This window comes from Eulemur rufifrons, chromosome 3, assembly GCF_041146395.1.
Source record: "Eulemur rufifrons isolate Redbay chromosome 3, OSU_ERuf_1, whole genome shotgun sequence".
In the NCBI taxonomy this organism is placed as follows: Eukaryota; Metazoa; Chordata; class Mammalia; order Primates; family Lemuridae; genus Eulemur; species Eulemur rufifrons.
Genome location: NC_090985.1, coordinates 4,446,686 through 4,467,086, shown reverse-complemented (window position 1 = coordinate 4,467,086; position 20,401 = coordinate 4,446,686). Strand labels below are relative to the sequence as shown.

Genomic DNA, 20,401 nt, shown 5'->3' with positions numbered 1-20,401 from the left:
CTACGTGTCATCAGTGCTGCCATGTTCTTGTTGTCAAATGGACCAGCTTTGACTCAGTGAGACTAGAGACCACACCAGATCTTGGCCCGGTGCGGTGGCTTATGCCTGTAATCCTTGCACTTTGGGAGGCTGAGGCGAGAGGATCTCTCGAGGCCAGGAGTTCGAGACCAGCCTCAGGAAGACCCTGTCTCTACAAAAAGAGAGAAAAATGAGCCAGGTGTGGTATTGCATGCCTGTCGTCCCAGGTACTCTGGAGGCTGAGGCAGGAAGATTGCTCGAGTCCAGGAGCTAGAAGTTGAAGTGAGCTATGATGACGCCACTGCACTCTAGCCAGGGCAACAGAGTGAGACCCTGTTTCCAGAAAAACAAACAATCAGGCTCTCTGGCCCTCTCGTTCGACAGACGGCCGCCTCTTTTCGTGCAGTGCCAGCACCGTCTCCGAGATACCATGGTGAAAGTGAAGGCCGGAATAAATGGATTTGGCCGGATCGGGCACCTGGTCACCAGGCCTGCTTTTAACTCTGGCAAAGTGTATATTGTCGCCATCAATGACCCCCTCATTGACCTCAACTACATGGTTTACATGTTCCAATATGACTCCAACCACAGCAAGTTCCATGTCACGGTCAAGGCAGAGAACGGGAAGCTTGTCATCAATGGCCATCCCATAACCATCTTCCAGGCGCGAGATCCTACCAAAATCAAATGGAATGAAGTGGGTGCTGATTACGTTGTGGAGTCCACTGGCGTCTTCACCACCCTGGAGAAGGCTGGGGCTCACCTAGATGGGGGTGCCAAAAGGGTCATCATCTCTGCTCCCTCTGCTGACACCCCCATGTTTGTGATGGGCGTGAACCACGACAAGTACCAAAACAACCTCACCATCGTCAGCAATGCCTCCTGTACCACCGACTGCTTAGCCCCCCTGGCCAAGGTCATCCGTGACAACTTTGGCATCGTGGAGGGACTTATGACCACAGTCCATGCCGTCACCGCCACCCAGAAGACCGTGGATGGCCCCTCTGGAAGATGTGGCGTGATGGCCGTGGGGCTCTCCAGAACATCATCCCTGCATTGACTGGCGCGGCCAAGGCCGTGGGCAAGGTCATCCCCAAGCTGAACGGGAAGTTCACTGGCATGGCCTTCCGTGTCCCCACTGCCAACATGTTGGTGGTGGACCTGACCTGCTGTCTGGAGAAGCCAGCCAAGTATGACGACATCAAGAAGGTGGTGAAGCAGGCGGCAGATGGCCCCCTCAAGGGCATCCTGGGCTACACTAAGCACCAGGTTGTCTCTTCTCACTTCAACAGTGGCACCCACTCTTCCACCTTTGATGCTGGGGCTGGCATCGCCCTCAACAACCACTTTGTAAAGCTCATTGCCTGGTACGACAGTGAATTTGGCTACAGCAACAGGGTGGTCGACCCCATGGCCCACATGGCCACCAAGGTGTAAGAGCCCCAGACCACCAGCCCCAGCCAGAGCGCAGAGGAAGAGAGAGGCCCCAGCTGCTGGGGTGTCCCTGCCTACTCAGTCCCCATCTCACTGAGAATCTCCCCTCCTCAAAACACAGTTTCCATGCCAGAGCCCCTGAAGAATGGGAGGGGCCTAGGGAGCCCCACCTTGTCATGTACCATCAATAAAGTTCCCTGTACTCGGCCAAAAAAAAAAAAATAAATAAATCTTGTGATGATCTGATCAGATCTTTAATTCATTAGTGGCGATATGGTGGCAAATGGTGATATTCTAATTCTGTCATCTCTGGTTCATTTAATACTGAATCCTTCTACAAAATAAAACTTCCCTCATTAACTATGTGATAAAATTTGAACCTAGCATAGGCAGGATAAATGCTTGTTTCTTGCCCTTCGTTTACTGGATTTCAGAATAATGATTAGTTCTCTAGCATGCTTCAAAGGGGACTAGTTAAATTTTTTTTTAGTATTACTATGAACTCAAGGATTTAAACATATTTGTTACATTTCAATCTATTGCACTTACTACCTGTATTGATGTCCATATATTTTTACCCCCTTTTCAATAAATGGTAGCGTCCTCTACGTACTGGTCTTGACCTTTTTTTTCTAACTTAGCAGTATATCCTTGAGATCGCTTCATAGTTGTCTGTGGAGGAATTCTTCATCCTTTTTTTTAAAAAAATTGAGATATAGTTCATATACTCACCCTTATAAACTATACATTTCACTGGTTTTTTAGCGTATTCACTGAGTTGTGCAAACATAACCACGAATCCTGGAATATTCTCATCAAAGAAACCCTGTCCCCATAAATAGTTGCTCCTCATTGCTCCTGCCCACCTACCCCCGCCCCCCACACCTCAGCCCCTGGCAACCACCAATCTACTTCATGTCTCTGAATTTACAAATGTGCATTTGATTCAGATGGAATCGTGTCATTTCTGGCCTTTGTGTGTGGCTTCTTTAACTTAGCATGACCTTTTCAGGGCTCTTCCATGGTGTATGTTGGGTGAGTTCCTCATTCCTTTTTAGTAGTGCAGTGCTCTGCTGGCTTGGTCTATCTGTGTTTCAGTTAACCAGCACACTGAACATTTGAGTTGTTTCTATACTTGTTATTAAATGGCCTTGTGCATAAGTCTTTGTTTTGTGAATTTTGGTAGTTATTGCTGAATTTTCCTCTACAGGGCTTGTACCATTTTGGATTTTCACCAGCAATGTGTCGGAAAGTCTTAGTTTCCTACTGCTTTGCCATAGAGTAGTATTTTGTGGTATCTCACTGTAGTTTCAGTGGACATTTACTTATATTTCTCATATAATGAAAATTGATTGAAAATCTTTGGACATGTTGAAGGGCCATTTGCGTTCCTTTTTTTGTGAATTGTCTGTTCCTATCCCTGTAGACTATTTCTCCAAAGGGTTGTTTGTTTTTTCCTTCCATTTTTGGCTTCCCTTTTTGTATCATAAATATTTTTTCATTTCTTCATCTCCCTGTTTACTTTAGGAAGACTCATCATGCAAATCAAAATTTTTATGTAATTAATTTAAACACTATTTTTGCTTATTGCTTCTCGAGTTTGAGTCACAGTCAGAAAGTTATCCTCACTCCTGTGTTAGGGAATCTTTACCCATGCACTCAATGGTTTTACTTTTTACACTTAAATCTCTGATCCATTTGAAATTTATCTTGATGTATTACATGAAGAATAGGTCCAATTTCATCTGTTTTTCCATATGGCTATGAAATCATTCCTAGCACCATTCATTAATTAGCCTGTTTTCCCTCATTGATTTGCTACCTTTATGGTAAATTCCATTCATAATCAAATCCATTTCTGGATTCTCCGTTCTTTTTTTCTCCCTCCCTTATAACCTCCCCCCTCCCCCCCCCCAGATGGGGTCTCACTCTGTCGCCTAGGCTGGAGGGCACTGGCACAGTTATAGCTCGCTGCAGCCTGGAGCTACTGGGCTCAAGTGATCCTCCTGCTTCAGCTTCCCGAGTGGCTGGGACTACAGGTGCACACCACCCTGCCTAGGTCCTTTTTTTTAAATTGTTTTTTTGTAGAGACCAGGTCTGGCAATGTTGCTCAGGGTGGTCTCAAACTCCTGGGCTCAAGCGGTCCTTTTATCTTGGCCTTCTAGAGTGGTGGGATTACAGGCATGAGCCGCTGTGCCTGGCCTGGATTCTCAGTTTTATTCCACTAGTCTCTGTGTCTGATTGTTAGGCCATTGCTACATGTTTTAGTTACAGAGCTTTATAATGTGTTTTAATATCTTGTCCTCCCTCATCTCTTTGCCTTTTCAGGAGTCTTCTGGCTATTCTTGCTTGTTTGTGTTTACAGATGAACTGTACAATTAGCTTGTCTAGCTCTGGAAAGAAAACTTGACGGTATTTTTATTGGAGTGGTGTTAAATTTATAAATTAGTATAAGGAAGAGGTGACATCTTTATGATGTTCTGTCTTACCACGATGGTGGCTGTGGATTTCTATTTGTTTAAATCTGTTTAAATTTGTTTCAATCTGTTGTGTTTTGGGGAGTGTTTTTATATCGGTCCTCATAGAGGACCTTATTAAGTTAAAGTTTATGCTTAGATCTTTTCTGTTCTTTTATTTTCTTTTTTGCTTTCATAAGTAGAGTTTTCTCTTCTATTATGTTTTCAAACTGAATTCCTTTTTTATAAATGAAGCCTAATGATTTTGATGTTTCTTATATTGCCTGCTAAATTCTCTAATTTGTAATACAAATCATATCAATTCTTTTGAGTTTTCCCATCATATCATTATGTTATTTGTAAATAGAGTTTTACTTCTTTTTTTTCTAATTTTTAGATCCCCTAATTACAGTCTGTTATCTAATTCCATTGGATAGTATCTCCAACACAACATTAAAAAGTAGAGAAGATAGTGTTTTAATACAACATAGTGACTTGTTTTTAACTTTGTAGGGGAAGTTTTAGTTTTTCTCCATTAATATTTAGCAGACTTTTACCCTGAATAAAAGGAACAGTGGAAGGAAATTATGTGGGAATTTTTTTTTTTTTTTTTGCTTTTCAAAGTATGGGTGAGATATACTCAAGGATGATGGTAGTAAATATTGTGATGATCTCCACTGTCAGCTGCATAGTTATATTATCCTAATTATTTTCACAATAGTTGATGGATTTCAATCGTTATTGTCAATTATGTAATGACACAGAAGATATTAAGTATATTTAGGTGATTAAATGATAGAATTCTGTAACTGTATATTTTCAATTTTGAAAATAATTGCATGGCAAAAAGATGAAAAGAGGTTTAGAAAATGAAACTGCAGAGGCTTCACCATCTTATGACGTTGCCATGTCAATACCTAGCTTCAGAGTTTGTTGTGTTGGGGCAAAAAACACTAGAGGGCTTGCACGTCGTCACTTAAATGCTTCGGTGACAACTCAGCACTTCAGCTTTATTATGAGTTGGATAGAACTAGTCACACAACCTCCCTAGTCTCAATCAGAAGAAATATAGCTCCTGAACAAACCAATATCAAGTAAGAAAATTGAAGTAGCAGTAAAAAATCCTCCAACAAAAAATGTCCCAGACCACATGGTTTCTCAGCTGTATTTTACCAAAGAAAGAGAGGATCTAGTACCTGTACTGTAGAAATTATTTCATAACATCAAGAACGAAGAAATCCTCCCCAACTTGTTCTACCAAGCCAATATCACCTTGATACCAAATCCAGGAAAGCACACAACAAAAAGAGAAAACTACAGACCAATATCCCTTATGAATATAGATGTAAAATTTCTCAATAAAATCCTAGCAAACCAAATTCAGCTTCATACCAAAAAATAATCTACCATGAGCTGGTGGGCTTCATCCCAGAGATGCAAGGATGAGTCAAGATATGCAAATCTATAAATGTGATTCACCACATAAATAGAAGCAAAAACAAAGACCATATGATCCTCTCGATAGGTGCAGAAAAAGCATTTGACAAAATTCAGCATCCTTTTATGATAAGAACTCTTAACAAAATAGGTATAGATGGAACATACCTCAAATTGTAAAAGCCATATATGACAAACCCACAGCCAACATCATACCGAATGGGGAAAAATTGGAGCATTCCCACTGAGAACTAGAACCAGACAAGGTTGCCCACTGTCACCAATTCTATTCAACATAGTGCTGAAAGTCCTAGCCAGAGCAGTCGGGCAAGGGGAGGAAATCAAGGGCATGCAAATGGGGGAAAGAAGAAGTCAAACTATCGCTCTTTGCTGATGATATCATCTTATATCTAGAAAACCCCAAAGATTCTGCCAAGAGACTCCTGGAATTGATAAATGAATTCAGCAAAGTCTCAGTTTAGAAAATCAATGTACACAAATCAGTAGCATTCATATATGCCAGTAATAGTCAAGCTGAGTATCAAATCAAAGACTCAATACTCTTCACAATAGGAACAAAGAAAATAAAATACCTAGGAATATGCTTCACCAAGGAGGTAAAAGACCTCTACAGGGAGAACTACGAAACACTGAGGATGGAAATTGCCAAGGATGTAAACAAATGGAAAAACATAGCGTGCTCATGCTTTGGCAGAATCAACATTGTTAAAATGTCCATGGTACCCAAAGTGATTTACAGAGTCAGTGAAATTCCTATTAAAATAACAATGTTATTTTTTCACAGATCTAGAAAAATAATTCTGTGGTTCAAGTGGAACCAGAAAAGAGCCTGAATAGCCAAAGCAACCTTATGCAGAAAGATCAAATCAGGAGGCATCAGTATATCAGACTTCAAGCTATACAACAAGCCTGTCATAACCAAAATAGCATGATACTGACACGAGAGCAGAGACATAGACCAATGGATCAGAACAGAGAACCTAGATATAAAAACATCCTCATGTAGACATCTGATCGTTGACAAAGCAGAAAAAAAGTACACTGGAAAAATAAGCCCTATTCAATAAACGGTGCCTGGAAAATTGGATAGCCACATGTAGAAAACTGAAACAGGATCCACACCTCTCACCACTCACAAAAATTAATTCATGATGGATGAGAGATTGAAACTTAAGACATGACACTGTAAGAATTCTAGAAGAAAATGTTGGGAAAACTCTTAGAGCCATTGGCCTAGGCAAAGCATTTATGAATAAGACCCCAAAAGCAATCGCAGCGACAATAAAAATAAATAAATGGGGCCTGATCAAGTTAAAGAGCATCTGCACTGCCAAGGAAACCATCAATAGAGTGAATAGACAATCTCTAGAATGAGGGAAAATATTTGCATGCTATACATCTGATAAAGGGCTGATAACCAGAAACTACAAAGAACTCAAGCAAATAAGCTAGAAAAAGTCAAACAACCCCGTTAAAAAGTGGGCAAAAGATAGGAACAGAAGCTTTTCAAAAGAAGATAGAATAATGGCCAACAAACATATGCAAAAATGTTCAGTGTCTCTAATCATCAAGGAAATGCAAATCAAAACCACAATGACATATTACCTAACTCCAGTGAGAATGGATTTTATCAAAAAACCCCCAAAAAACAAATGCTGGCACGGATGCAGAGAGATAGGAACACTCATACACTGCTAGTGGAACTGCAAACTAGTACAGCTTCTATGGAAAGGAGTATGGCAATACCTCAGAAAACTAAAAGTAGACCTACCATGTGATCCAGCAATCCTACGGAGTATTTACCCAAAGGAAAAAAGGACATTGTATAAAAAAAAAGACACCTGCATGTTAATGTTTACATAGCAACACAATTCACAATTGCAAAGATGTAGAAACAACCCACATGCCCATCAGTACATGAGTGGATTAATAAGATGTGGTATATGTATTCCAGGGAGTACTACTCAGCCATAAAACAATGGTGAACTAATACCTCTTGTGTATTACCCTGCATGGAGCTGGAGACCATTCTTCTCAGTGAGGTATGTTTGGATGGAAAAACAAACACCACATGTACTCACCATTAAATTGGAACTAATCAAACAACACGTATGTGCACATATGGAAATAACACTCATCAGAAATCAAGCAGATGGGAGGGAAGAGGAGGGGATGAGTCAATTCATACCTAATGGGTACGATGCACACTATCTGGGTGATGGGCACACTTATAACTTTGATTTCAACTGTACAAAGGAATTTATGTAACCAAAACGTTTGTACACCCATGGTACTCTGAAATAAAATAAAATAAAGAAAGAGCTAAATGAGATGATGAGGCAAGAGGGATAGAAGGTGACACAACAACAACAAGGGAAATATACTTTAGACCATGCCAACCTGTTGGGGTAGTTGAGAAATGTTAGGGTGACCTAGGGGTATTGCTGGCATAAGAACCTCTGTGGATGTGACATTCTGCACAGGTGTGTGGCTCTTTTCCAAATGGTAAGGACATTCCAAGGGCAGGAAGAACTGAACACAGTTTCTCTCCTGGGGCAGAAAACTGCTCCAGGACTGCTATCAGGAACGCCCAACCTACTGGAAAACTAGCCTGGCGGCAATCCCACATTGATGTTCTTATTTAGCTTTAGGCTAGAAATAGCTTTGCTGAGATTATTGTGCACCTGAATATCTTAACCTTCATACACAATCTTTAAAGTTTGCCTGTGGGATATCTTTAGGATATGTAATCTTTATGGAAATCTATAGAAAACTGTTTGCCTGTGGGATGTCTTTAGAACATGTTTGTGTGATTTATGATGATCTTTTGTTCTTGGGCTGAATAAATATGATTGAGGAATTACTCTCGGGGCTGTTGGTCTGGAAAGCCTTGTGTGCCCTGACCCTACTCTTTTTCTTCTGCTGTCTCGTTTCCCACTCCTACGCGATGCCCTGTTTTTGGCCCTGTCATCTGGGGCATTCCCAGCAAGTGGCACCCGAATGTGGGACCTGAAGACAGAAGGCTTCACCGGAGTGAAGGAACTTTCCACATTATGTCGCCAGGACCTGGGGAATCGAAGCTGTTCCCGCAGAGGGTGGGTAAGTGGAACCTCGGGGATTCTATAGTCAGGGTAATGATTGGGCAAAATCAATCTAAATATTCTGAATATATTCAGCTTTTACAAACTCTCTTAAAAAGGTCAAGAGTGTCTGTAAAGAGGCAGAGTTTTGAGGAATTATTCCATTTGATTCCAAAACATTGTTATTGGTTCCTTCCTTCTAGAGTTTTGAAGCAACAACAGTGGCAATTAACTGTTCATGCTTTGCGAAGAGCCTATCAACAAAGAATCCCTCTTTCAGTGTTGGTCCTTGTGCAATTTAATTTCTCTGGCGTTAGAGCCATTGCAGTCTGATTCTGAGTCAAAGGAAGGTGATGCAGAAGATAGGCGTGAACAAGAGTTAAGTAGGGGAGAAGAAACTTTAGGTTAGCATACTGGTCCAGTCACCGAAGATGAGGACTGAAATAATATACCGGCTAAGCCATTGAGTGAGGAACATGACCCCTTAATTGCAGTTGCCAGTCCCCATTATGGATCCATGGAAAGGCTTCAGAAGGGAAATTTAAAGAAGGAAGAGTTCCCTCCACTACCTCCTTTTCCTGGATCCCCTAAGTTACAACCAACTGCCCCTCTATTAGCAGATACAAATCCATTTCTGGCACCTCCTAAAGCTCAAATTATGGTGCTGAGAGCTTGTACTGGTTTACAGGAGGGAATTAGGAGAGCCAAGTAGAAGGAGATCTTGAGGCTTATCTTTTACCAGTATCTTTGATTGATGTTCCCCCAGATAACCAATATCCCCAGGGGGGGTGTACAATATGAACACACTCCCATTCCATTTAAAACTTTGAAAGAACTAAAGCAAGTTTGCATTTCCTATGGTACTAATTCCCCTTATACCTTGGCACTTATTTAAGGCCTGGCTCAAGCAGAAAGGCTAATTCCTTGGGACTGAGATATACTTGCCTGAACTGTTCTTACATTCCCTGCATTTTTGTGATTTAAGATATGGTGGTCCGATGGGCTCAGCAACAAGGCGCTCAAAATGCAGCCCAAAACCCGCCAGTTTTGATAACAGCAGAACAGCTGACCGGTGGAGGTGCCTGGTTTCAGATACAAGCTCAAGTACAGTATACAGATGAAGCTATTGTTCAGGTTCACCTTTGTTGTTTGAAAGCTTGGGAAAAATACCACACCTCGCCCTGGACAATCTACACCATCCTTTATTAAAGTAAAGGCAATTATGAGCCATATGTGGAATTTATTTCTAGATTGGAGGATGCATTGACTAAAACTATTTCCCAGCCGGCCTTTCAAGAGTTGCTATTGCAAATTTTGGCTTTTGATAATGCAAATTCGAAATGTCAGCAGGCCTTGAGACCATTGAAAGCAAGTGCAGCCTCTTTAGAAGAATGTACTAAAGCATGCCAAGATACTGGCTCTGACGCATACAAGATGCAATTGTTAGCAGAGGCTATTAAAGGGAGAAATCTCCAAAGACTGCTACAAAATGTCTTAATTGTGGAAAAACCAGGGCACATGAAAAAGGAGTGTCGTCAGACTCCAAAGAAAATGGATTTCAGTAATAACCAACCTATTCGTCCTTCCCCTGGATTATGTCCCCGTTGTAAAAAGTGTAGGGCTACTCAATGCCATTCTAAATATCATGGTGAGGGCCACCTCCTTCCTGAGTCGGGAAATGGGAATTGGGGCCTGACCCAAGGCCCTGAGAAAAACAACACGGGCAATCAGAGTCTACAATACCTGGTGTGGCAGCCCCGAAACTCCGAATCAGTGATTTATCCCCCACCCGTGCAACAGCCAGAAGTGCTGCCTTAGACCTCCCATCTCGTGATAATATCCTACTAATAACCATCTATGGCTGTTTATCAAATACGCACTGGAGTATTTGGGCCTATTGCCCCAGCCACGGTAGGATTGATTATAGGTAGAAGTAGTGTGACATCAAAGGGTGTCCCAGTCCATCTAGGTGTTATTGATTCAGATTATGAGGGAGAAATTTCTATGATGATGAGCACGGCCCTCCAATATCAAATACAAGCTGGAGACTGCATAGCTCAGCTTTTACTACTACCTTATATATATCAAGACAGGAAATACTAACATTAAGAGACAAGGAGGATTTAACAGCACAGAAAACCGAGTATATTGGCAAACATTTATTAATGATCTAAGATCACAAATGCACTTAAAATTGAATGGGAAAACATTTTCTGGACTCGTTGATACTGGGGCTGTTACTATAATAGCTAAAAGATTTTGGCCAACTCATTGGCCTTTACAACAGGTCTCCACAGTATTGACAGGAATCGGGACATGACTAATATATTTCAAAGCCAAAATATTTTAAGTTGTCAGGGCCCAGCTGATCAATCTGCCACCTTGCAGCCTTATGTGGCTGATACTGCCATTAATGTATGGGGCCGTGATTTACTACAACAATGGGGAGCTTTTGTTAGTATTCCTTCTCTTTCTAATACAGCAAAACAAATTATGCTTAATGTGAATTTTAATCCCCGTCATGGCCCAGGCAAAAAAGAACAAGGAACAAGACATTTACAACTCCTAAAGAACATTTGGCCAAACATGGACTAGGCTGTCCAAATTTGGGATAGTGGCCACTGTTGTTAAAGAGTACCACTACGCTTTGCCCCTTAAATGAATCTCGGAAGATCCAACATGGGTTGAACAGTGGCCGCTAAATCAAGAAAAGCTTGGTGCCTTACAATCTCTAGTTGAGGAGCAGCTACAAGCAGGTCATACAGAGGAATCCACTAGCCCTTGGAATTCCCCAGGATTTGTAATCAGGAAAAAATCTGGCAAATGGCGAATGTTAACAGAACTGAGAAAAATTAATTCCATCATCCAACCTATGGGGACCCTTCAGCCGGGATGTGGGATGTCTTTAGAACATGTTTGTTTGTGTGATTTCTGATGATCTTTTGTTCTTGGGATGAACAAATACGAGTGAGGAATTACTCTTAGGGCACTTAGTCTGGAAACCCTTGAGTCCCCTGACCCCACTCCTTCTCTTCTACTGTCTCATTTCTTATTCCTGCAAGGCGACCTGTCTTCAGCCCTGTCGGCTGCAGAATTCCGGGCACCAACCAATTAAATACTGGGAAACAGTGATTCCTAAACTGCTAGTGTAAAATTCCCCCTGCCTGTGGCCTTGAACCCGCATGGCCGTGGGACCAGCTGTCCTTATTCTACCAGCCCTCTATTGCTGTGAGGGAGATGAATCCAGACTCACTGTGTCATTGTGTACTGGACAGTGGCCACTTGTGCCCAGCTGTTCCCAGTGAGTAGAATGGGTCAAGGGCTAGACTGTCTCAGGGACCCTTGGATAATCAGGCCAGGCAGGCCAGGGACCCTTGGATAATCAGGCCAGGCAGGCCAGGGACCCTTGGATAATCAGGCCAAGCAGGCCAGGGGCTGTCAGCCTCTGGGGTATTGGAATGCTTCTTTCCCCTGGGAGTGCCTGCGCTTGCTGTGTAGGTGCTGGGAGAGCCCTGTGCTGGAAGACGTGGACTAGTGCCTTCCCTCGGGAAATTTTATGAGAGTTACAAGTAGGAGGTATAAAAGCCTGAGATACTTCTTCAGTCTTTGTAGTGCTCTATGTGGTCGGAAGTTTTACATGCTTGCTGCTTTCCAATATTTCTACTATAAAGTATAGAAAGTCCACTTTTCAGTGCCCTAAATGTGAAAGAAAAAATCGCTCTGGGTGTCCTTTCTGCCAGTGATTCCAGGTTTAGGAGAGACAACGATGAGGTCATGTTCATGGAACTTGACTGGGGACGAGCCTCCCTATGTGTCCACTGCTTGGACACACGAATCAACGCGAGGAAAGAGACCTGCAAAGAGCCATGAAACGAGCGTGGGCCAAACCATGGGGAGAAAATGCGGAGACTGTGGGACCACCCTTCTGACCACGTTACTCGCACGGCTCTGAATGGCTCGCTCTCCACTTACACCAATAACCTCTTTATGGTACCAGAGCCTGGCAAGGAAAGGGATTCTCTTTAACTCTTTGGCCAAGAATCCCCCTAAAACAGGAGGAGCCAGCAGAAGGACTAAAACCATGTCACATGCCCCTGAGGAGGGGGGCAGGGTTGGGAGAGCTGGAGCCGCCTCTGCGTGATGAGCCCTTCTAAGTGCTGCTGGACTGAAAGGGAGATGATACACGGATGTCTGCATGGCCCTCCCCTCACTCTGCGCTGGCCCCAGGGGGTGGGCCGGGCTTCAGAGACTGTCCTCAGGAAACAGGCCACACAGGGTGCAGAGATGCTCTGTGGTGCCACAGCTGGTGGCAGAGCCAGGACACCTTTGGCCATCCAGCTCCCAGTCTGTCCCTGGGGGTCTCCATCCTGATCTGTGCAGCCTCCCGACCACCCTGCCTGTGGCTTTCAGCCAATTCCACCTGAAAAGAGCATTTGGCTCTTGGGGCTGCTGGTCACCCCTCCTTGAGGGCAGGACCAGGGGAGAAGCTGGGGATCTCCTGGCCTAGAGGAGGGGAGAAATGTGTCAAGACAGCCCCGGGTTGGAGCTGTGACAGCAGGGACACCTGCCAGCCTGACAGTGCTGGGCTCCCTGCCGAGCTCTTCTGAGCATTCGCTCCTTTAATCCTGACAGGTACTGTTACCCACCCCACTGCTTTGCAGAGAGCAAGGAAGTTAACTAGGGAGTCAGGAGTGAATCGAGACCTGTAGGCTCCAAGCTGAAGGTTCATCCCATGATACACAGCCCAGTAAATCCTTGTAGTGGAGATCAGGGCCCACGGCGAGGTCAAGGTTGTAAGCTGCAAAGTTGGGAATGTTTTCAAACCAGCATGGCTGCTGCTGGATGTGCTGTGCCTCCTGGCTTCCCTCTGGCACCAGGAGAAACTGAGGCAGGGAGGAAAGGGCAGCAGGAGAGGAGAGAAGGCAGGAGAGGGGAGGAAGGGATGGAAGGGGCAGGGGAAGAGCATGGTTAGGGCAGGGTAGGGGCAGAGAGGCAGGTAGAGTCCGCTTGCCCTTCAGTGGCCTTGATGCGGGCAGCTCCGAGCCCATCGCCATGGAGGCTGCCCGTGGAGACAGGTGTCCTGCTCAGGAGAAACACTGAGTTTCCCAAGGTGGCAACGGGCCCCCAGCAGGGTGTAGATCCCTGCTGGAAAACTCAAACTGTGAGAATGCTGGTGTGGCACGATCCCTTGTTGGAAAATGAATGACATAACATGATATACATTTAGGGAAAAAAGTGGAGAAAAATGCCACAAACTCAGTAGTGGCCATCCCCAGGGGGCTCGGGGTAGGATTTTAACTTCCTGTGTTCTGTGTATTTCTACAGTGTTTAAATGTTTAACAGTGCACTTCTGATGCTTTGGTAATTTAAAGGACAGATGACAACAAAAATGTTTTCAAAGAGAGAGGGTGGACCCGGTCTCCATGCGTCATCCTCTCCAAACTTCCAAACAGCCAGCACATGCAGGAAACTGCACACCCTGTGCTGCCAGGAAGTATTTCTGCATCGAAAAGGATTTTGTCCTGAGAACGCCCTATTAATTATTAAGGAGATGGTGTTAATCCTGTCCGATTAGTTTAATGTTTAGTCTGAACGTTGAAAGCTAAAGGGTTTGTCCCTTCACTTTGCATACTGTTGCTTAGATGTTAGTTTCAAAAAAGATGAAATGAGGCCAGGCAGGATGGCCCACGCCTGTAATCCCAACACTTTCGGAGGCCGAGGTGGGATGATCGCTTGAGGCCAGGAGTTCAAGACCAGCCTGAGCAACATAATGAGACCCCATCTCTACAAAAACAGAAAAAATAGCCAGGTGTGATGGTACATGCACCTGTAGTCCCAGCTACTCAGGAGGCTGAGGCAGGAGGATTGCTTGAGCCCAGGAGTTCAAGATTGCAGAGAGCACCAACCTCGGCAACAGAGCGAGACTCTGTCCAAAGGAAAAGAAAAAAAAAAAAAGAAAAAGAAAGAAAGAAAGAAAAGATGAAATGAAGGGGGAAATTGTGTGATTTCATTTTGTTTTTGTGACTGTATGAATGCTTAGGCCTGGAACACTTTTACTATTTGTGGCAGCTACACCGCTCCCATCATCGTCAAGCTTAGGAAAATAGGTTGCTGGTATAATAATTACAGATCCAGTTAGAAAGGCAGACTGAGAAAGATGCAAAATGAAAGACAAAATGCAGAAGCCTGAGCAGCAGTGAGGATGGATGGTGGGGAAAGGAGGCCACGGTGTTACTGAAAAGGTCAGCACTTGTCCTCTGGGCCACGTCAGAAGAACGAGGACAAGTGGTTTGAAGAGAAGGAAAGGGGGGTTTATTAATTTGCTGGCAGTTGAGGAAAATGGCAGATTCCCATCTTAAAGTCCCGATTTCCCTGACTATAAGCAGAAAGACAGAGCGTTTAGAGGGAGGGTTTCAGCTGCAGGCTGTGTCCCTTTAACTACAGTTGATGACTCTGATCTGTCCCATCTCAGCAGAAGACAATCTCCACCCGCCCGACAGCTGTTGGGAGGACATCTGTGTGCCCAGAGGGCTGTTGGGAGGACATCTGTGGTACAAAGGACACTCCCCTGCCCCTCCCAACCACTGGTCTGAGATAGCGATGCTGGTTTCAGTACCCAACAAGAGCGCGGGAAGTTTCAAAAAGACAGCTCATAAAACACTCATGCCCTTTTCTCAGGCCGTTTCCTCTGTTACCACAGGAGGTTAGTGGACAGAGGACAGGAGTCACCCAGGAGGCTTCCTGGAAGAGGTGAACGGGGCAGGCAGCGTAGAGAGTAGGCTTCTTGGGAACTGTGGCAGCAGTGAGGGGGAGGAGTAGCAGGAGACAGGCCTGGGGTGGGCCCCCTCCTGTATCCCCGAGATAGGCTTTGGTTCCCCGCCCCAGCTGAGACTCTGGGCTGTAGGGAGGTGTTGGCCGGAGCTGAGTTGCAGGCCCAACGTACTCCCACTCTGGACTATGCCCAGCAATTCCTGCGGAAGTGAAAAGACAGGCCACAGGGAAGGCAGATTGGACACAGCTTGTCCCCACAGAAACACTTCTGTCTCTCTGAGAGCGACCTGTTAACCACAGATCTGTAAGTAGAAATAGGACCCTGCCTCTCTCTGTGCAGCCGTGTGTCTGTATGTGCACAGGGTGTTGCAGGCTCTGTCCTTGCTTGTGTGTGTGTGTCTGCATGTGTGTCCATGCACATGCCGCTGGGCATGTCAGCTAAAGCAGGCTGGCTTTCGGATAGAGTAAGGTGTCCCTCAAGGTCAGAAAAGGTGAGGGAACAGGAGTGGGGAGAGAAGAGGCGGAGGTGTTCATGGGCACTCCTGCTTACAGATGGGCTTAAGCCTATGAACTGCCTGAGTCCTTCCGAGCTCACCCCTTTCAGCTCTGGGCCCTCCCCGATTTGTCTTGCAGCTGGAAGGTCTGGCACATGGAGAACGACACGCCAAGCAGAGGGGAGTCCGTCCCTCTCAAACCCGGGGCCAACAGTCAGGAGAATCCAGGAGCGGATACCTTGGAGAGCCTGGTCTGTCCCCTTCCCATGGGCGGTCTTGGCCTCCCCTCCTCCTCACCTGAGTCCTGGCCGCTGGTGGGGGCTTTGCTCACTCTCCTCCCTCACCTCCTCCTCTGCCGCTGCTTCCTCACCTCTTTGCTTGCACAGTTAGGAAACCCAACATGTCGGCCTCCGCAGCACAAAGCAGCTCCCTTTATTTCACTCACTAAACGTTTACTGAGCACCTACTATGTGCACGCATAGCCTGTCCTAGTGTGCAGGGCAGGGGAGGTCCCAAGAAGGAAGTGACATTTGAGCTGTGATGTAAGGAATCAGAATAGAAAGCAGATGAATGGGGCTCGCGGAGGGATCTCGGAGGACGCCTCGGCCTTCAAGGCTCTGGTCATCTTGTCCTCACTCTGAAACTGCCAGGTCGAGGCACACCAGCCAGGACCTTGGCACCTAGGATGAGTCTCCCAACCTCCGTGGCAAAAGCCCCCGCTCTTCACGGCCCCGTGTCCCACAGGGTGCACCTTTCACACCATCGTCTGCAGGAATGTCCACCCCTCGCCCCAACCACCCCACAGCCTGTGGGGTACATGGTGCCCTGAGTCACGAGATCAGGATGCTCGGCCTGGGCCTTCCTTAGAGGCTTCCTCCTGGCCCCCTGCAGCCACACCTCAGTCACAGGTGTCCCTCCCTCATGAGGCCCAGGACCCCTGAGGGCAGGATGTGTCTAGAGCAGAGCCCTACACACAGTAGGTGCTCAGTGAGTGCGTTGCGGAATTTAGTTAAGCGCCTTCCAGTTCCTTCCTGTGCAACAGTCCAGTCCCGCCTCAGCCCACTCACGAGGGGCCTGCGGGTGCCCCTGTGCGGCCGAGGTCCCCCTCTCCCGCCCCTCAGCTCTGTCTGACCTGATGGCTCCCTGCTGGCTTTAGGAGGAAGGACGGCTCCCTGGCAGCGACTGGAGCCCCACAGAGGCCGGGCACAGCTGGAGTGAGGCGGGGCCGGAGCCCTCCACCTGGTAGGTGACCTCTGTGAGGGACCGTGGCTGCTGGGGCGGAGACCGCCTTGGGGAACAGGGTGGGAGCCGCCTCCTGACCATGGGGGTCGGCTCCGCGCACCTTTGTTGGAGGAAGGGGTGATGGCGCTTCAGCTCCCTTGCAGCCAGATGAGCCTCAGAGGCGAGCCAGGCCCCGGGTTCCACACCCACTTTTAAGCAGCCAGAGTGAAGTCCCACTGGGAGGCCCACAGGTGCTGTGTGGCTGGTCTGGTTGAAGTTGGGTAGGAGGCCCCGAACCAGCCGGGCCGCCCTGCCAAGCTCTCCCACCTGCTTCCACCCCATGCAGTCTCCAGGGATCTTGGGGAGCCCCGAGGCTCAGTCTGGAAACTCCTGGACTGGGCCAGGCCCTCGTTTGTCAGGGGGCGGCCAAAGCCAAGAGAGGGAAAGGGACTGACTGGTCCAGTCGCACAGGCAGCGAGTGGCCGGGGTGTGCCCAGAGCTCTGGCTCCTGATGTCCCAGCCCCCAGGGGCCGTCACTGGCCAGATCCTGAGCTGAGGAAAGCGGGAAGGGCAGGAGTGACAGTGGTACAGGGGTCCCATCTATCTGCCCGGGTGAGCACTGGGTGAGCATATAGCGGACGCTCAGCCTAGGGCAGCCCTGGAGCTGTTCAGGCCTCAGCCTTGCCCCGGGTCCCACAAGTGACCAAATGGCCAGGCAAGAATGGGCAGCGGGGGCACGTGACTGCCAGGCAGGGGTGGGCTGCTTCCAGCATCCTCTCTAGGGAACAGGAGCTGCCGACTGGGCTGCTAAGTGTCCTGGTCACAGGGAGTAAATGCAGAGCCGGAGCCTTTGCGCCTTGTTCTGCGGACAGGTGGACGTGCGGTGGGGGAGGGGAGGCAGCCGTCCTGCGTGGGCGGGTCTGTGTGTTCACAAGGTTCTGCCTTATCAGTGAATTCCCCCCAAGCCCTGCAGGCAGGGTTATCACTGGGGTAGTGGGGTCTGTGGGTGCTGCGCCTCAGCCCTGTGGGATGTCAAGGCCAGCGCCCAGCTTGCCCCCAGCACCATTGTATAGGGGACACTCCTGAGTGGCTTCTGCCCGAAGGTGCTGAGGGATCCCCACTGCGGTGGGAGTCTGGGTGCCACTTGCAGACCTGCTGGTCCTATTCCCAGGAGGATCCTGCAGCCGTTCCAGAGAGCGACACGCTTCTGCAGGGAGCACAAGCAGCTGATTCGACGCATCTGCATAGGCCTGCTCTGTACTGGTGAGCCCTGCCCAGGGGACAGTGACTCCTGGCCCAGCTGTCCATGTCTCAGGGCAGCGTTGTTCACTTACCCGATCATTCAACAAATGTTGGCTGAGCAGCGGCTCTGGGCCTTCCCCCTTGCCGGGCACGGAGTCATCAGTTAGCAGGACCAGATCCTGTTCCCGAGGCGCTCCCTCTCCAGTGAGGGAGGGGAACGGACATTCGCAGCGAAGGCAGGAAGCCCTCTGGGAGCACGGAGTAGGGCAGCGGGATGGTCAGGGAGGACTTCCAGGAGGAGGTGACATTGGGGTCTGACAGGTTGAGCAGGAGGTAGCCAGATGGAGAGGAGGAACAATAAGAAGTGAGAGGCTCCCCATGCAGAGAGGAGCAAAGGTGAAAACTGTCGGGCTGTGGGTTTTGGGAAAGTCTAGACTTGGATTTTACCCTCAAGACCAGAGGGTGCCATTGGAGGGTTTAATTTTGTATTTTATTTTAGTTTAGTTTAGTTTGTAAGATCTAGAATGTTGGAGGTTTAAACAGGGACGTGTCCATGCCGAATTCGCACTGTGGGACCCTGGGAGGGGGCAGCACAGACAGGGAGAAGGCCGTGTCGAGGGCCACAGTGCATGTGTCAGAGCGAAGAGATGGAGGACGGCGGGGTAGAGGGGGGCCTGGGGAAGCACAGCCAGCTGAACGTGGGAGCTGGTCGCGTGTGCGGGACAAAGGAGACCCTGAGTCAAGCCTGCCTCGGTTCCTGCTTTCGTGTCGGGGGACGATGGTGCCCCCCGCAGAGCTGGAGAACATGGCTGAGGAGCTGGGGAGGGAGAACTCAGACAGTTTGCTGGAGACACAGCTGCCAGGCCACTCAGGGGGAGAGGAGGTTCCCAGGGTCACCTGGAGAACGAATTGGGAAGCGGGTTAAGGACAGAAGCCTGGGGACCAGCTGCACAGAAGGGCTTGGCCGGAGCCAGAGTCCCGGAGAGCGAAGGGTTTCAAGGAGGGAAAGACCGACAGTGCGTCCAGAGGACCAGCAGGGCGAGGACTGAGCAGCGACACAGTGTCCACTGATGTAGGGACAAGGGGCTCCTTGGTGACATAGGATGTGGATGCCACAAGTGGACTGGAGTGAACGGAGCTGAGGCAATGTAGACAGCCAGTGTAGACGGCCCTTTGGAGAAATGTTTTCTGAGAACAGGGTGGGAGTATGAGTGGGCAGGGTGTGACCAGGTGTCTAGGATGGGCACGTGTCTATGAGCTGAGGTGGGAGCTTTAGGAAGCACGTGAAGTGACAGGGGATGAAGAGGTGACAGATGGAGCAAGGTCCTCTGGGCACAGAGAAGGGCTCCCGGGCTCAGGCGGGGCAGGAGTGCCTAGGGGAGGCTGACTCGTGCCATCAGTTAGGGGTTTAAGAGGAGAGGATGTGTGTAGATGCAGAGCCCATTGTAGGTGCCAGAGAGGGGAGGGGACAGTGAGACAGGTGACAGACAGCAGTGGCCCCAGTCTGCTGAGATAGGGTTGGTCCATGTCCCTTCTAGAGAGCGTGTCCTAGACAGTGAAGTCTTCGTTTGGCAGGGCCTGAATCCAGGGCCCTCTCTGGTCCCCTTAGACTGAGATTTGTTTCTCTTGAAGAAGTGATTGAATTCTCTCGAGTAGAGAATGACAGTTGCCTCGTGTGTGTACTGACCTGCCCGCTTCTCCAGCTGGTCCGAGTTCTCTGTCTTTGCAGGCAGGTGGCCCTGGGGATGCCCCTCTCTCCAGCATGGGCCTGCTCCGGCCTCCCACCCCTGTCTTCTTCTGAGCCTCTCGTGGGGACAGCTCCTGCTGCTCAGTGCCTGCAGAGGCTCAGGAGCTGTCCCGGGCTCTGCCTGCCCACACCCGCACAGGCCCTCCCTCCTGTCTCAGAAGCCCTGGCGCCTCCCTGCGCCCTGCCCAGGAAGCCAGGCAGGGGGCTGCTCTGCCTGCGGTGCCGGGGACACAGCTGGCTTTGGCTGTGGTGTCACAAGCCAGACCCCTTCCCTGGGGCCCACCAGTGTCCTTGCTCTTGTCATGCTTTCACTAGTGAGGCAGCAGGAAAGTAAAACTAATTTTTCAGATCACTTTTTTTAGTCCACGGCTGTTAGTCCTTTCCGTTCCTTAAGGGCCCTGGGTTTTCAAACTCAGAAGCCAGAGAGAGAGATTTCCCCTTTGCTGTCCATGATCACATTTCTGGAGGCCTCAACACAGA

The 20,401-nt window shown here is 48.0% G+C and overlaps 1 protein-coding gene and 1 pseudogene across 2 annotated transcripts in view; both read left to right on the top strand.

Moving 5' to 3' along the window:
* Positions 1-442: 442 nt before the first annotated feature.
* Positions 443-1,658, top strand: LOC138381443 (glyceraldehyde-3-phosphate dehydrogenase pseudogene; annotated as a pseudogene).
* Positions 1,659-7,733: 6,075 nt separating this feature from the next.
* LOC138381924 (sodium/nucleoside cotransporter 1-like) overlaps positions 7,734-20,401 on the top strand; it is a 48,439-nt gene continuing 35,771 nt past the window's right edge. For both annotated transcript variants that reach the window (XM_069466569.1, XM_069466570.1), the window contains exons 1-4: positions 7,734-8,461; positions 15,851-15,962; positions 16,868-16,953; positions 18,104-18,195. In XM_069466569.1, coding sequence (XP_069322670.1) covers positions 8,367-8,461; positions 15,851-15,962; positions 16,868-16,953; positions 18,104-18,195 — 385 coding nt within the window. In that variant the 5' untranslated portion in view covers positions 7,734-8,366. The remainder of the gene's footprint in view (positions 8,462-15,850; positions 15,963-16,867; positions 16,954-18,103; positions 18,196-20,401) is intronic.